The sequence below is a fragment of the Pleurodeles waltl genome, chromosome 2_1, assembly GCF_031143425.1.
Source record: "Pleurodeles waltl isolate 20211129_DDA chromosome 2_1, aPleWal1.hap1.20221129, whole genome shotgun sequence".
Lineage (NCBI taxonomy): Eukaryota > Metazoa > Chordata > Amphibia > Caudata > Salamandridae > Pleurodeles > Pleurodeles waltl.
In genome coordinates, this window is record NC_090438.1 from 680438089 (window position 1) to 680455390 (window position 17302).

At 43.6% G+C, this 17302-nt stretch overlaps 1 protein-coding gene across 1 annotated transcript in view; it reads right to left on the reverse strand.

The window, feature by feature from the left end:
• Positions 1–16112, reverse strand: part of RAB31 (RAB31, member RAS oncogene family) — a 327089-nt gene extending 310977 nt beyond the window's left edge. The window contains exon 1 of the mRNA XM_069216539.1: positions 15926–16112. Coding sequence (XP_069072640.1) covers positions 15926–15964 — 39 coding nt within the window. The 5' untranslated portion in view covers positions 15965–16112. The remainder of the gene's footprint in view (positions 1–15925) is intronic.
• Between the last annotated feature and the right edge of the window lie 1190 nt (positions 16113–17302).

Below are 17302 nucleotides of genomic sequence, written 5' to 3' on the forward strand. Positions count from 1 at the left end.
TGTTATATGCAACATTATCAATATACCATACGCTTCATGGGTAGCCGAGTTCATATTGACTATGAACCACAGATGAAAGGGTAACTTATCCTGCACATGATTAAAAATCTGTATACAAGTGTTCAGAGAAAACCAAGTTCCTGCAGATACTCAAGCCCTGTTACATAACTAATGCCCTACTACAGACACTCATTACCTGTCAAACCCCTGTCAGTCACTGAACCTACATTGAGCAATGAAGTGGATATGAGCAGAAAGGTGGGTACTGTTTACAGTGTTTAGAGAGAGTTTACTCTGTACCACACTGTTTGCACACAGTGAAACTCTCATGAGAAATACACCACAGAGGTTTTTTTTTAAGTGTCTACAACATACAGTGTACACTTAATGCAAAACGTATCCAAATGTCTAAAGAGAAACTATTCACTTAAAATAACCAAGGTGTAAAGGTGCTAAATATCATACTTCCTGCAGCCTTCATACTGTGGCGAAATGTTTATAGATAGGCCATCTTTAGAAGCAAAACAAGTGTATGGACATAGGTTGGTACCTGGTGCAACCCCTCTGCTGAGACAATTCTAATAACTCAAGGCATATTGCAATACTTAGTACGAAGTACATAGAATCTTTGTCCTGCTGGAAATTTTTCTGCAGTACCAAAAAACGTGTGTGGAGCATAATGAACAAAAGTCAACTGTCACCTGCACAGAGAGTTACTCTTCAGTACTAAGATTTATAATGGGTTCAATAGCTCTACACAGCTATGGTGCGTTAAGAGCACATGCATTTGGAAACCCTTATACCAATTTGCTGGGCACAGGCTGTAACAAATTAGAGAAAAGTAACATGGTGGAGACCCGCCACTATGTAAACTATAAAACAAGCAAGCACGCTCATTGGATGATTATCAGTGATGTTATCAGTGATGTCGTTGGAGATGCTATCAGTGATGTTACAAATGATGTCATAGAACATGTCATGAGTGAGGTCATAAGCAGTGCATGGCGGGGGAGCAATAATTGTTAAATTTCTGTGTTTTTTTGTTGAAAATGTTAATGGTGTCACTGACAAATTCGCCTACTGATAATGTTACTTTAGCCTTTGTTTTTTCCAGTGAAATATACATACACACACGTATATTTACATACAGATAAATAAAAGGGACCACCACCCCGTTTGCCACCCACAATATTGTGTACATCCAGCCAACACTAACTACAAAGGCAGCCCATGCATCTAACCCTCACTGTGTACTGTCTGCCATACTTTCACAGAGGTTTGATGTCGTATATCTTCAAATAACACAGAAATTCACTGAAACCCCCCAGGTCATTGGTTATGGGTGTAAAACAAAACTGAAAAACAAGTGAAATTCACCAGATATGCTATGCAATGCACATAATACATGCCATACCTCACATACCATATCATGTTTGACTCCTGCTTCATTGCTTTTTTCAATTGCATTTACCAATAGCTTTTGGTGTATGGTGGGTAATGTGAGCTTGCCATGCACTGTGTGCATTGCATGCCATAACTGGCAAATGCCAGTGGTTTGCTTGTGGGTGTCATAGCCATGCCAGTTTTAAACGGTGTGTTTTTTCAGTGGTTTTCTATAATACTTCCATAATACACTTTACTCCCAACCTCTGTGGGTTGCCATCACCCAATGCACATAGCCAAAGGCCATGTGCAGTGAGGATTGGCCGCAGATGGGCCCTGCATTCTATCCACTCTGGGCAGCCATCCCCTGCTGTGCATATCCACACTGCACTTGGCCTTTGGCTCTTCCTTGTCATTTTTCCTTCCTCACGCCCCTTCTATTTTTGCATTTTTCAACACTATGTAAAAGTCGCAAATAAAATTGATTTTCATTTTCTCATGAAATGGCTGATTAATAATCCACTACTTAAAATGGCATCTGACGATCACAATTATGCTTTGAGTTCCGAATAGCAAACCGTTTTCTATTCTTTTTCCTAGTCCCTTTAATAAAGCTTCCCATGCCTCTGGATCCTCCTTATCACTGCCATTGGACTAGACACTTTTAATAGATCCTCTCTTTTCTGGTCAAAATATTTTTTCCACAGCGTGAAAGTTGCGATCTGAAATCGGTTCAAGGTTTTCAAGATTGCAAAATAAAAATTCTACAGAGACCTACACCAGCTAATCACATTTGTCAAAAAATTCAAATTTTATTGACGGGAGTTGAGAATCAGAGACTCGCAGCTTTACCTGTTGGAGCTATACAGAACCGTCAACCCTTTCAGGCACACCTAGCTAATTTTTCAAATCTATTTCAAAAACTACTGAACAGATTTTCATCAAACCAACCAAAGCACACATTCTGAGTAAAGTTCCACTTTCATGACAAGTTTGGTGTGAATCCTTTCAGTATTGTATTTCCCATTGGAAGCTGGAAATCATGCCTTTTTCACGCAAGCCCCCCTTTAACTTTTTTCTCTTCATTGATCTCTATGAAAATTGGCCTTGTGTGATAAGCCTAGCGATAGCCAAATTTGGTGTAGATCAATCTACGCAGTTACACGTTATAAGCACATCACACAACTTTTTACAAAGCCAATAAGTCTTGCCTTTGGAACCTATAGGCTTTGCCAATACTGTTTGACAATGTCATGATGTATGAACAAAAAGCATTTTTTGCTGATACTATAAAGCATCATCCAAAATAAGTGAAAAGTAAAAAGTGAAAACCTCTGAAATGAGGCAGTTTTTATTTTATTTACTGATCGAAGATGGCAGGCGCTACTTGAAATGGTACATAAAATACATGAAATTTGACTTGCATAAAAGGGCTTTTGTATAGCACAGCAGCTAGCAGCAAATGGCAGCTGCTTTGTCTTTTACAAAATTAAATAAAACCAATAAAGGTCCTTGGAGTTTGGGTGCCAACGGATGAGTGGGTGGCGAGAGTAGGTAAAGGAGGAAGGAACAGGGAGTGGGTGGGAGGGAGGAATGGAGGCGCTTCAGGATGCCCCAGAAGAGTAGGGTTTTAACAAAAAACACTTACAAATATTAAAAATAAAAGGCAGGTAAGAAGTTGGGAGAGCAATGGTCACGCTTTTGGGGATGAAGGAGCAACATAGAGCGAGCATGGTGACGCAGGTGTTTGAAAGAAAAAAAGCAGTGCTCATGGGGGAGAGAACTAGAAACATGTGCACCCCTCATACAGTGCTGAAACAAAAAGACAAGCACTGGCAAGAGTTATTGGCATGTCAATGTGTCTTTGGCATGTACATCAGTGTGGCTACTGTTCAGCATGGCTAAAAATTAGTGGCGTGGAGTGTCAGAGTGGAGTGTCTTCGAGTAGAATTGTTGGAGTACAGTGTTGTAGACAGAGTAACATGGAGTTGAGTACAAGGAAGTAGAGATTAGTGGCTCAGTGGCAAAGAGTGTCATAGAGTGCAGTGTTGTAGAGTGGAGTGGTGTAGAGTGAAGTAGAGTGGGGTAAAATAGGATTGAGTGGGTTGGGGTGGATTGAGGGAGGGGGCTGGACTGGATTGGAGTAGAGTGGGGTGGATTTGATTGGGGTGGGTGGGGATGGAATGAGTGGACTGAGGTGAATTGGAGTCGATTGAATTGGGGTGAGGTGGATTGAACTGAGGTGGCCTAGAGTGGGGTGGATAGGAATGGAGTGGATTAGATTGTGGTTGGTGGATTGAATTGGACTGATAGGGCTGGGGTAGGGTGGACTGGACTGGGCTGGGGGAGATGGGACTGGAGTGGGGTGGTTTGGATTGAGGTGAATCTGAATGGGGTAGAGTGGAGTGGGAACAAATTAGATTGGACTGGGGTGGGGTGGGGCGGACAGGAGTAAGGTGGATTGGATTTATTCTATTGGAGTGGGGTGAATTGGATTTATAGATTGTAGTGGGGTGAATTGGACTGGAGTGGATTTGAATGGACTAGAGTGGTGAGGATTGGAATGGGGTGTACTGGACTGGAGTGGGGTGAATTGGATTGGAGCGGGGTAGATTGGATTGGAGTGGGCAGATTTTTTGGATTGGAATGGGGCAGATTGTTTTGGATTGAAGTGGGGCAGATTGTTTTGGACTGGAGTGGGGCAGATTGTTTTGAATTGGAGTTGAGCAAATTGGAGTGGGGCAGATTGTTTTCAATTGGAGTAGGGCAGATTAGTTTTGGATTGGAGTAGGGAAAATTGTTTTGGATTGGAGTGGGATAGACTGGAGCGGGCAGATTGTTTTAGACTGGAGTGGAGCAGATTGTTTTGGACAGGTGTGGGGCAGATTATTTTGGATTGGAGTGGGTCACAATGGAGTTGGACAGATGCAGAAGATTTGAGTGGGGTAGGTTGGGAGGATTACAGCCTGGATTGGCGTGGATTGGGGTGAGTGGGTTGGATTGGAGTGGGGTGGGTGGTTTGGACTGGGGTGGATGGATTGGTCTGAGTGGATTGTATTGGTCTGGGGTAGATTGGATTGAAAGGGGTGAATTGTATTGAGTGGGGTGGATTGGTGTGGGTGAGGTGGGGGGAATTGGTGTGGATTGAAGTGGGGGGGATTGGATAGGAGTGGGGTGGGTTGGGGTGTACTGCACAAATAGGTGTTGAAGCATAATTTCAGAAATTACACATTAGAAAGAAACAATGTTGCTTTGCAATATTTAGAACAAAATAATCGTCATCTTTTCAGAACAGTGCCCACAAGCAAAAACAAAACATGAGTGCAAAGTGAGAAAAGAGGACTTGGCAAAGTAAACGAAACAAGTGAACTATAGAAAAAAAAACTTTGCAATTTAGTTTGTCCTGTTGGGTGCTTTTTTGCCAGTCACACACCTTCTGTTTGCAGGGCCGTAGAAGTTAAAAAGAAGTACCTCAATCACGTCGGGAGCAGAGGATGGGCACTGATTAAGTTGAATCAATCAGTGGTTGGTCCCTGCTCCACAGACTGGAACATAAATGATGCTTGGCCTGCAGTGACGAATTACCAGGCTGTAAAGATGAGTGGCATGCAGGCCAACAAATGGTAAGCAACAGGCAGGCTCCAAGCCTACTGTAAGATTACAATAGTCTTGAAGAGACAGCGCATGCGCTGTCTAGCCGAGACCTAAAGAAAATAATCATCTACATTTGAACAGTGGAAGAATACAAGTCATCCAATCAAAAGGATAGTAAAGACGTTATGCTCCATGGGAAGTACAAACACATGAAGAGGCAAGACACTTATTGAGAAAATAAGAGTGACAATAAAGCTAAGCAATGTTAAGCAATGAGGGGACTCTAAGTCCACTATAAGTTTTTGACATGGTCCACCAGATACTTTTGCCAATAGACAGTTAAAAAGCTTTCTGTATAAGAAACCTAAAAATGCCTTTTCAGTGTAAAGTTGCTGTGAACCGTAACTAGACTGGTGTCAAAACAAGGAGAAACTGAAAGTCAACAGTCATGGTATGGTACACAAACTGTAACTTACAACCCAGGCATGCATTGCTTATGACATCACACGTTACATCACTGATGACATCAATAACATCACTTTTTTTTAGTATGTTTTTTTAAAGTATTCTTACAAATGCAACATGTTGTGCATTCATTGTATATCACACATTGTATCAACCAACAGTAATCTCTGTTGAGACTCCCTTTCAGCTTGATTGTAAATGTTTAAGCAAATCTACAAGTCAAAACAAACAGTATCCTGGGGTCCTCTTTATTACATGAAATTGATTTATTTAAATTGTCTGGTTCTTACAGTTGCCCTCCCGAGTAATTTTTAGGCCTCATGTAGAAAGCGCATGCGCTTTCTCTGCGAGACATGCTGTATACTGTTAGAAGGCTTGGAGGTCACCAATTACTTACCATTGATTGGCATCAAAGCTACTCTCAACTGCTTGCTTCTGTTGGTTAACTCTGCGGTCACTTCCCTCTTCTTGCATGTGACCAACCCGTGGGGCATGGCCCTACTACTTCTGTCCTTACACTACGTGCACTTTTGGGAGCTATTTCTTTCTTTTTTGCTGAGCCACTCTACAGAGTGCAACTTTCATAGCTGGCTCTGTCGTCTTCTCCATTCCATTGTCTGTTTTTGCTTGTTCCCCATGCCTCCACCAAGCACAACGGATAAACCTGGAGGCCAGATGCCTTTATCAAGTCCTCTCACTTTTGATGCAGCTTTTTTATAGTGCAAACTCAACCCGAAGGTGTTTGAGCGCTATACATAACGACATATTCATTTTGTGTAGACACTGGAAGATTAAGGGGGTCATTCTGACCCCCGCCGGCGGCAGAAGCCACCCGCCTGGCGGGAACCGCCAGAAGACCGTACCGCGGTCAAAAGACCGCAGCGGTCATTCTGACTTTCCCGCTGGGCTGGCGGGCGAACGCCAAAAGGCCGCCCGCCCGCCCGCCCAGCGGGAAAGCACCAGCAACGAGGAAGCCGGCTCCAAATGGAGCCGGCGGAGTTGCTGGTGTGCGACGGGTGCAGTTGCACCCGTTGCGATTTTCAGTGTCTGCTAGGCAGACACTGAAAATCAATGTGGGTCCCCAGGGGCCCCATGACACCCGTTCCCGCCAGCCTGGTTCTGGCGGTGAAAACCGCCAGAACCAAGCTGGCGGGAAGGGGGTCGGAATCCCCATGGCAGCGCTGCTTGAGGATTCACAGGGGCAGGGGAAAACCGGCGGGAAACCGCCGGTTTCCCTTTTCTGACCGCGGCTTTACCGCCGCGGTCAGAATTGCCCTTGATGCACCGCCAGCCTGTTGGCGGTGCATCCTCCAAACCCGGCCCTGGCGGTCCATGACCGCCAGGGTCGGAATGACCCCCTAAGTGATTTGCCCAGAGTCACGGGATGTTGAGCCAGCGACAAGACATGAACCACGTTCACCAACTCCAAAGTCAGAAGCTTTGACCGTTAAGCCACATCCACTCCCCTATCTTGGTTGTAGATATCAGATGGCAGATGAACATATACACTGCTGATTGTAGTTACTTTGGCACGGAGAAGCCTGCATTTGACTCCATCGTCTCCTGCCTCATCCCTCTTTCTTCTCCTCCCACCCGCCACCCCATCGCTGTCCACTCCACATAATTCTACTCCATGCCACACCATGCCACTACACATACTCCAATCCCACTCCATGCCACATAATTATATTCCACATAATTCAACAAAATGCCACACAATTAAGTGTCACACAATTCCACAACACACAAATCCACACCACATAATTCCACTACATGCAACACATTTCAATATCTCAAAATTCCAAGACACACATTTCAACTCCACACAGTTCCACTCCACATTATTTCACTCCATGCCACATAATTACAATCCAACAAATTAAACTCCACGTTTCCACTCTACTCCATGCCGCATAATTCCACTGCACATAATCCCACTCCAATCCACATAATTTCACTCAAAGCAACACAATTCAAGTCCAGAGAAATCCACTATGCATAATTCCAATTCACAACACATAATTACACTCCAAATATATCTACTCAGCTCCAAAACACATAATTACACTCGATAAAATTCAACCCCACACCATGCCACATAATTGCACTCCCCATAATTTCACTCCATACCATTCCAAATAATTCCACACACCACACAATTCCACACCACACAATTAAACCCCACACAACCCAACATAATTACACTCCACATAATACTATTACGCATCAAATTATTTAACTCCACATAATTACTTTCCACCGCACACATCAACACTCTACATAAATACATGCCACACCATGCCACATAATTCCACTGAACATAATTCTATTCAGCATCACACAATTCCATGCCACAGAATTCAACTCCATACAATTCCACTCCACACCACATAATTCCACACCAAACCACATTATTCCACTCCTTGACACACAATTCCACTACACTCCACATATATTCAATCACGCCATATAATTTGACATCATGCCCATAATTCCACTCTATGAAACAGAGTACAGCTCCACATAATTACAAACAATGACACACAATCACACTTATCTAGACTCATGACCACATAATTACTATCCAAATAATTCCACTACATATTACTCCAGTCAGCACCACAAAATTCAAAGTCAGGCAAGTCCACGCCACACAATTCCACACAACAAACAATTCTAGTCCAACCCACACACTACATAATTGCAATCCACACATTATAACTGAACTTCATGCCATATAATCCCACTACATTCCATACCACTCCACGCCACACAATTCTACTCCACATAAATCCACAACATACAACATAATTCCACTCCACATAATTACACTCCGCATCATGCCACATATTTACACTACCCATATTTCAACTCCACCCCACATACATCCACTCCAGTCCATAACACATCATTCCACTCCCCTCTATACTACATAATTCAACTCCACAAAATTCCACTCCACACCATCCCACATAATTCCAACCCACATAGATCCGTTGCACACCACATAATTACAGTCCATAAAATTCAACTCAGCTCCATGCCACATAATTCCACTCAACATAATTCCACTTAATGCCACACAGTTCCACACCATACAGTTCAACTCCACACAATCACACACAAAACACTACCACTCCACAAAATTCCACTTGACGCAACATAAATCTCTCCTACACAATTCAACGCCACACAATTCCATTCCCTTCACATAATTCCACCCCAGGCCACATTACAGTCCACATAATTTCACTTCACAGAAAACAACATAATTACACTCCATAAAATTCCTCTACATATAATTCCACTTGGTGCAACAAATCTATGACACACAATTCCATGCAACACAATTCCATCCCACATCACATCACATATTTTCACTCCACACCAAAGAATTCCAAGAATTCCACTACACGGGAACAGAAAGGAAAGCTATAGGTATTAGTCTTGAAGGACAGGCAAATTTGCTTTACCAAAAGCTTGTCTTTTACAGGTGATTGGCAGGTCGCTGCTAGCATGCTAAGCTTTCTGGGCAATATGCCGGCCGTAGATCTTACTCCATAACTTACAGTGATTCGCTTTACCTTACTTATAGAATCATGGAAGGGGCCCTGCAAGTTCTGTTCTTATTTATCCTCATCACCTCTGTGTTCATAAGAAGGCTGCGTACAGCTTTTGTCTGTGTATCTTTGCCAAATGGAGTATGCTTCTGTGCTGATTCTTTGTCAGATCATCTTTTGGCACTTTTCAAATTGTATTCGTCGCGGTCCAGGATGCTACCCCCTTCGGCCTTCTCCACAGTGCTTTCTGTTTCCGCCCATTTCAGCAAGTCAGTCTGGGGCTGTTTCAGCTTGGGGTCTCTGGCTAACTTTCGAGTTATTACAGATAGCCTCTTCGCGAGCAATATTGCCAGATATATACGTTTGCATTTACTTCTGTTTTTTATTGCTTGGCATGCGGCCGTTTCCTGTTCAGTAATTTCCTGTAAGTACTTTGTTACTTTGAGCCTATAAACAGCAACAACAAGCCCTGCCCATACATTGAGGCTGAAATCAGCCCTGTCACTCCACGTCTGTCCGGCATGGTCTCAAATATATTCTACTTACCCTATAAAAGGTCAAGGAGCTTCTGTGTAGAAAACTGTGTGTAAAACCTTCAGGCTAGCGTTCCTGGAGACCCTCAAGAGTTATCTATCCAGCTGCTAAGCTCAAGCCTATGTATTAGGGCCCCATGCCCATGTAGTCCTCCTGTTTACATGTAAGATGCTCTAAATCACAGTTCAAGCATTTGCAAAAGGGTCTGATATATTGTGACAAGTTTCTTCCCACTACCGATGGTAAGCACATCGTAAGCGGTTCTTCGTGTTACTGTTTTATGTGTGTTGTATTGCTCCTCCCACAGCTCCATCATATAAGAACTACACTACTTGAATGTCATTAAGTAGATCTGGGGTCCTCAAAGCCCCTCAGTATTCTTCCAATACATAGGTCATCTATCCTGGTTATCCAACACTCATTCATATTTTAGATTCCACCAATGTAGCCAATTCTTTCAAGGGTTATGTACAGCACAATGGTAGTTCCACTGCATATGGCAACTTTGCCGATGTCCGTTTTAGACACCTACCCATAATGTACTTAGCTGTGTGTATCGTTTCAAGGACGTCCTTTTTCAATATCCTTTCTCCCCATATTATATATGGGGTACACCTGAATATCGATATTGGTAAAAATTAAGTGCACAATCTATATATATATATATATATATATATATATATATAGATATAGATATATCTATATAAATAAATATATATATATATATATACATACATATATATATATATATAAATATATATAAATATCACCAACAAATTGACTGATAGTCATGCGCGGCACTCACATGATACTTGGATATTCGTGTTGGGCTAATCGATTCACGTTACTATTAAAATAAGATTATCCAAGTATTCTGTGAGTGCCGTGTATGACTATTAGTCAATTTGTTGGTGAAGTAATACAGGGAATTGGTCCTTCCCTGATGCGAGTACCGAAGTTTCGAGCATGCCTAGAAGGGGCCATTTGGCAAAATATATATATATATATATATATATTATTATTATTATTTTTTTTTCAAGGTACATAGATGTGGAGTTAGGAATAGTAAATCTATTCTTCCCTATATGCACTTACCATTCAATATTTTGTCTCTCTTTATATTCTGTCCATGGTATTCTTGTAGATTGATACTTAAGAGATTGATATTCAGTAGCACACAGTCGCGGATCGTGGCTTGCTGCGCACTCAAGGGGTGAGGTGGCACGCAGGGAGAACAAAACCATTTAACCACAAAAATACATCAATAAAAACGTACCTGCTCTGCCACGCACTCTAACCCTGAAAGGGCCTTGGTTTGACTTATACTGGGTGCTCCCTTGTGTCTGGACAAAGCTATACCCCTCTGAAGAGCTCTAATGAGAGCGAAACACGTGTCAGGGGTTGCTTTACTCATTCCAGGTTGGCTTGGACGGTATTTGACCAGTCCAAAACTGTAATACTGTGCCTGGAGTGGTAAATGGCTTTTGTCATTTTACAGCTCAGCGAGGATGACACTATGTCAATCCTATGCTTAAAGATTTTGCTGTACAAATGGCAAAAGACTTTGTCACTATCTAGCTCGGCGAGGATGGCACTGTGCTAATCCTATGCTTAAAAACTTTGCTAGATCAGCAGACATTTGAGGTGAGCAAATGTAGAGTGTCGCTGGTGTTGCAGAGTGCTCCTTACTAGGGCAGCTCTCCACCTAAAATTGGGAACTTCCCAGAGTTCTCCTCTGTTTTTTGCATATATATATAAATATATATATATATATATATATATATATATATATATATATATATTATTTTATTTTTTTCAAGGTACATAGATGTGGAGTTAGGAATAGTAAATCTATTCGTCCCTATATGCACTTACCATTCAATATTTTGTCTCTCTCTTTATATTCTGTCCATGGTATTCTTGTAGATTGATACTTAAGAGATTGATATTCAGTAGCACACAGTCGCGGATCGCGGCTTGCTGCGCGCTCAAGGGGTGAGGTGGCACGCAGGGAGAACAAAACCATTTAACCACAAAAATACATCAATAAAAACGTACCTGCTCTGCCACTGCGCTACTCCTCTTCCCTGGTCACTGCAGGCACAGGCTCCCAGCCTGCCCTACAGCCAATGCTGACGCTGCTCAGAGCAGCGTTAGGATTGACTGGAGCACCCAGCCAGGGCGCTTCCAGGCAGACCGGGGGCCTGTGTCTGCTCTCTCCAGCCCAGCAATACAGTGCCGGACAGGAGAGAGCACAGTGCGCATGTGCGCTTGGCCGGCCTGATACGGCCGACCAAACACACATGAGCACTGAGGGGAGTGCACACTGCACTCCCCTCGCTCCCGTCATCCCCCATGACCCAGCCATCAACAACGAAACGATAATAAACCCAGTTTATTATAGTTTTGTTGTTAAAGGCTTGCAGCTGCTGCTCCTCATGGGGGTGGGGGGTGGAGACGCCAGTAGCACAACCTCAAATGCTGGCCAGTTCTCCAGTACTTAACCACCTAGCCAACCAATAAATCTGGGCCACTAACTAATATAACTCAAATTCTGGGGCTCCGGGGACACCATCATTAGTCGGCAGTCTGAGCTTAAGTGGTGTAACTCTACTCCTTCCAGCACTCCATATCAATTCAGGAAGCAGTGAATTAGGATTGTCCACCCCTTTCACAGAGCTGAACTAAACTCGACATTGTAAAATAAAGCTGCATGAAGCAAACGAGTGCCAACTTTCGTACATATTCAGTTAGCAAGAGAAAAAAACGCCTTTCAGTAGAAAGTGCATCTCAGCATAACTGCATTGTTGCTATGGACGACTGTGTAATATATTGTATAAATGCTGATGCGCAGAGTGTAAAATACTATTTATTACCACTGTTGGGTGTAGGGAGAGCCCACGACCTATAAGAGACGAAGTCTCCCGATGGATCATTACTCCCCTCCCCCTCCTCCAACAGTGGTAATAAATAGCACAGTAAACTCTTCGAGTCCTCATATATAATTTATGCCACAACGTTTTTTTATTTCATTTAATTAAAAAAATATTTAACCAAAAGCAGAATCAAGGGTCTAGATTTGCACTGTAAGTTAAAACTGCATTGAAGAGGCCTCGTGACTATTAGCAGAATTGTGTCTCTGTATGACGTCATTGTAACTTGCATTCAATGATGTAGTAAATAAGTGCGAATGTGCGTTTATTAGTACAGGTCCCCTAAATATAATCCCCAGTTTGCTGGGTTCGTGTCCTGGGCTGGCAGTACTGATTTCTTTGGCGTAGAAGTGCACTTGTCTGCTTTTTTTGTAAAGGATCAGAGAGCGATTCATCCGAGGTAACTGGGAGGTTTTTTAAGGGTACGCTGAGGACCAAGGCACAGTCTACCTTAGATGGCGCTGCAGGTCCTTCCCTGACCCCACAGTGTGCGTCTCGTGCCCATTGCTGAAGCTGTGTAAGAGGCAGCTACAGCCAGGATGCCAGCACGGTATGTTCACGAGCTGCAGCCTGAGCCATGTGTCCTTCCGCCATGGAGTGCACTAGGAAGAACACTCCCGAAGCTCTGCCGCTTCGTTTCCCACTGCAAAGACGAGTGTGTCTGTAGCCAAGAGGATAGCGCAGCGGGTTAAGCGCTCGCTGTGATTTTGAGATTTCAATCACAGCAGGGCTGATGTTCGTTTTAACATTCTGAATTGGAACAACGAAGCACCCGTTTTGGTTGAATACCAGCTTAGTGCCAGGCGTTATGTTTATAGGGTGTGAGCAGATCACTGATTGTAAATCGTACAGATGTCAAGTATCCCTGTTTCGTTTGCGAGTACTCCTACAGTCTAGGTTTTCCAAAGATTTTAATTCCTGTTTATCTCATTATAAAATCCGGTTTACGATCTCGGAGTGACAGGAACCCTGGACTGTGTGACCTACTCACGCTTAGACAAGGAAAACTCTAGAGCTCTGTGGACCCTAACAATTCATTCACTTGTTTGTGCCTCGCTGCCTGACACGTTTATAGTACAGACATCCCAACAGGAACAAAGCTGCGAAGAATGTCATTTATGCCTTCGAATAGCGCTTACAGGCTTCGGTCTTGGGTCTTGCCCTTCGTCTCTTTAGTGCGGCCAGCCTTGGAGCTTGCCGGCATTACACACCCCTGACACGGTTTTACAGTAAGAGCCACCTCAACACAAAATACGTTTTTATGCTGGTGTCTGACTGTACTTGTCTGTGAAGCGCCAGTGCACATGGCAGCATAGCGCCGCAAAGGCTGACACGGTTTGCAGCTTTCCCTAGTTCGAACAGGCATGAGAGACCATTCATTTCCCTCACAAAGGGGAACAAAGGAGCAGAGAAAAGGGAAAAACAGGAAGCTAGCCGTAGTCATCATTTCTAGGAACAGCGGGACAAATGTCGAAACTCTACTCTTGGCCACACGTCAGGCCCGCGGTATGTGTGTGTGTGTGTGTGTGTGGGGGGGGGGGGGGGAGGGGTCGTTGCATCATCATAAACAGTCAAAGCGTCCCAAGGCAGGGGGGTCTACTCAGAAAAAAGCGAAGACTGCAGTTCCCCAGCTTTCTCTCCCCCCTCCCAACATCCGCCCCTACAGCCAAAACTATTGGCCAGTTCCACTACTACCCTACATATTCTGCCTTAGCATACCCCTCCCACTTTAATCATGGGAGTCAGACAACTGATACACAACCTGCCTGCCAAATGGGCCCAAGTTTTGAAGATAACTCTGAACCAGTCCTGCTTTTCTATTTTACAGCACTAGGCATGGTGGGGTTTGTAGTTAAAATTTTCTCGTGTCACAAATGGGCCTACAATTTACAGTATGCTCGTTAATGCTGACTGAGAAACGAGGGTTGGTTCAAAGCAGTGCTTTAAAAGGGGCCGGTACTGCCCGGTACGGAGTACCGACACTTTTTTTATTTTTAGAGGGACAGTACCTGCACTTCTTGAGAAAAACGTAATGCTTTTAATCGGAGAGTGCCGGCACTTCTCAGAAATAAGCAGGTACCCTTGTACAGAGTACCTGCACTTCTATTTTTCCATTTCAAGCACTGGTTCAAAGCCAGCCTCTTGGCACGGTGCCAATAAAAAAGCAATGAACTTCCCCTTTGGGTACCCAAGCGAGACCCTTTCTGGTGCACCCTCCCCCAGTGGCAGTCTCCTGGTGCTGCGATCGCTTAGTGCGCAGTATACACGAGTCAAAACTCTGCTACACACAGTTTACAGTACACAAAGTGTATTTCAACTCAGTATTATATTTAATGTTCCTTCATCTCCAAGTTACCCTCAATTAAGTGCTTTTTGCGACCCCTTTATAATCAGCGGTACGGAATTATGTGGCAAGGGGTTGGGGTCTGATTATGTCACAGTTTACTAAATTATGCAGCAAGGAAAGTTAAGTTATGTGTTAGAATACGGCACAATGCATGGCAGTATTGTTTCCCTATTTTGTCATTTTAACACAATATCATCTAAGCAAAAGTTTTGACTCATCAGTGAGAGTTTAACACTTACATACAGCAACTGAGCAGTGACTAGTTAATCTTTGCAAAGGGTCTGCCTCGGCACGGCCCCATATGTTTTTATATTAACGTTTGATCCATTTGAGCTAGAAACACATTTTTGTTCAAATATGTGTATTATGCATCAGATGATGGACTGATTGTGTGGCAACTGGCACGTTATGGAGAATTACCGCGATCAAACAATTGGATTATTCCAGTGAACCATTTTATAATACATCAAAGCCGTAGGAGTTGCTCAAATTCCAGATGTGCCATTCCCGAAAAAACAGACACTAGTTCGCTCAAAAGCAGCCCTTTAAATTCTTAAAATCGTATACACTTCGGTGAACTGCGGTCATGTGGCTGAAAATTGCATTTTGAATAACAACAAAAAAACGGGGAAAAAACGCCGTGCCTACAGCCACATTTGTACACATGAGTTGGGGGGGGGGTCCTCCTCGCCCCCCCCCGCCCCACCTTGAGATGGTTTCCTGTCTGGGTCCGCCGCAGGGCTCCAGCTGGGAATGTTATGAGCAGGAATTTCCAGGAAACGTTATTCCCTGTATCCAGGAGCCAGGAGGAGAGAGTCTCAGGAAAACACGGTACCACGGGACATCGGCGAAGAGACAATGTGGTCTGCCTCCTGCCACGCAGAGACTTCACAAAAATTTCCCTCACCTCTTCCCACTTAATGTTTCTACCAGAACACCACGGTCGCACCGAGAAGCCCTGCATGGGTGTTGAAGAAAGTGCACAGCTCACCAAAAGAAGTATGCCCCTAGAGGGGGACATATCACTCTCCCCACATTCTCTCAGCCCCCCTTGTTTACAAACAAGACAGCCCGTGTCCATAACGCAGTTATGGACCCGCCACACTCACCCCGAGGAGACAGACTTTAAGCTCCCGGATAGCCATCATCTGTTGCCGAGAGGACTCCGCATCCCTAAGCAGGCGAAGTGCGAACCAGCCGTGCCCCCTCCCTGCACGGCCCTCCTCGGCACCAGGCTACAGACGCTGGACTAAGGTTTCACTCCGGCAGCGCAAGCGGAAACCGATGGGAGCTGTTACTGGCCAGCCAGCTCGTCATCTACTGCTTTTATACGCAGGAAGAAAGAAAAAAAGTCAGTCCAATATTTTGCAGTCCATTGGTTGGCTCAAAATACACCACCTAAGTTCTGAGTGAGAGCATGCCGGACGGAATCGCCCCATGCTGTGCCTGTCTTATTTTAACATAGTCTTTTGTGGAAGGTGCCTGTAGTCAACAGCTACACACGTGCCAGACAGGAGTTAATTTAATATCAGCTGTGGACATTCAAAAGTCACATGTTAATCGTTTTCTCTGAAAGGATGAAGGAAGATGTTTTGTTGAATTCACTAAAGCCTGCTTGTCACCCCCCACCCGTCTATCTACCTGTGATCATTCTGTTTTGTAAACCAAATAACAATATTCACATTTTCCTGTTTGAAAACAAACATCAATATGTCTACAGGGCTGGATTTATCATCTGTACTTCATATGATCCGCTGCAGACATAACATATCCAAATTGTGTGTGTATTCACAGAAAAAAACAAAGGTTACAGGGTCGTTACAGTTAGTCTCACATTTTAAACATACCAAACCATGGAAATTCGCCTGTTATTAGATCTATCTCAAGTAACTGTAACTCGTGTCCTAAGGTAACTATAACTCGCGCCCCCACCATGCACAGTTTTTGCATACACATTTTTACTGCAAACATTACATCAATATTATCAATGATGTTATCAAAGATGTCCTGAGTGGCGTAATTTGTGGGGTAATTAGCAGTGAATGGCAAGGACGTGAGTTATAGTTACCTTAGGAAATGAGTTATAGCTATTTGAGATAACCCTAACTATAACAGGTACATTTCTGCGGTTTGGTATATTTAAAATGTGAGACTAACTATAACGTCCCTGAAACCTTTGTTTTTTAAATTAATTTCTATTTTTTTTAAATTCTATTTCTTAACTATAACGTCCCTGTAACCGTTGTTTTTTTCAGTGAATTTCTATGTTTTTTTTTGGCGTATACTAATTTTCATTACTATACGTTAATCCAACCAACGCCGCACACAGTGTTCAGCCGTGCGCAGTGGCGGTTGCAGCCAGACTCTTGGGCCAACCCCTCTAACCACCCAACCCCACGCTGCGCACAGCCCTTTGGCTTTGCACAGCCCTTTGGCTGTGTATGGCAGCAGTTGGCTGCAGCTTGTCTGGGTGTGAGAATAGGTGT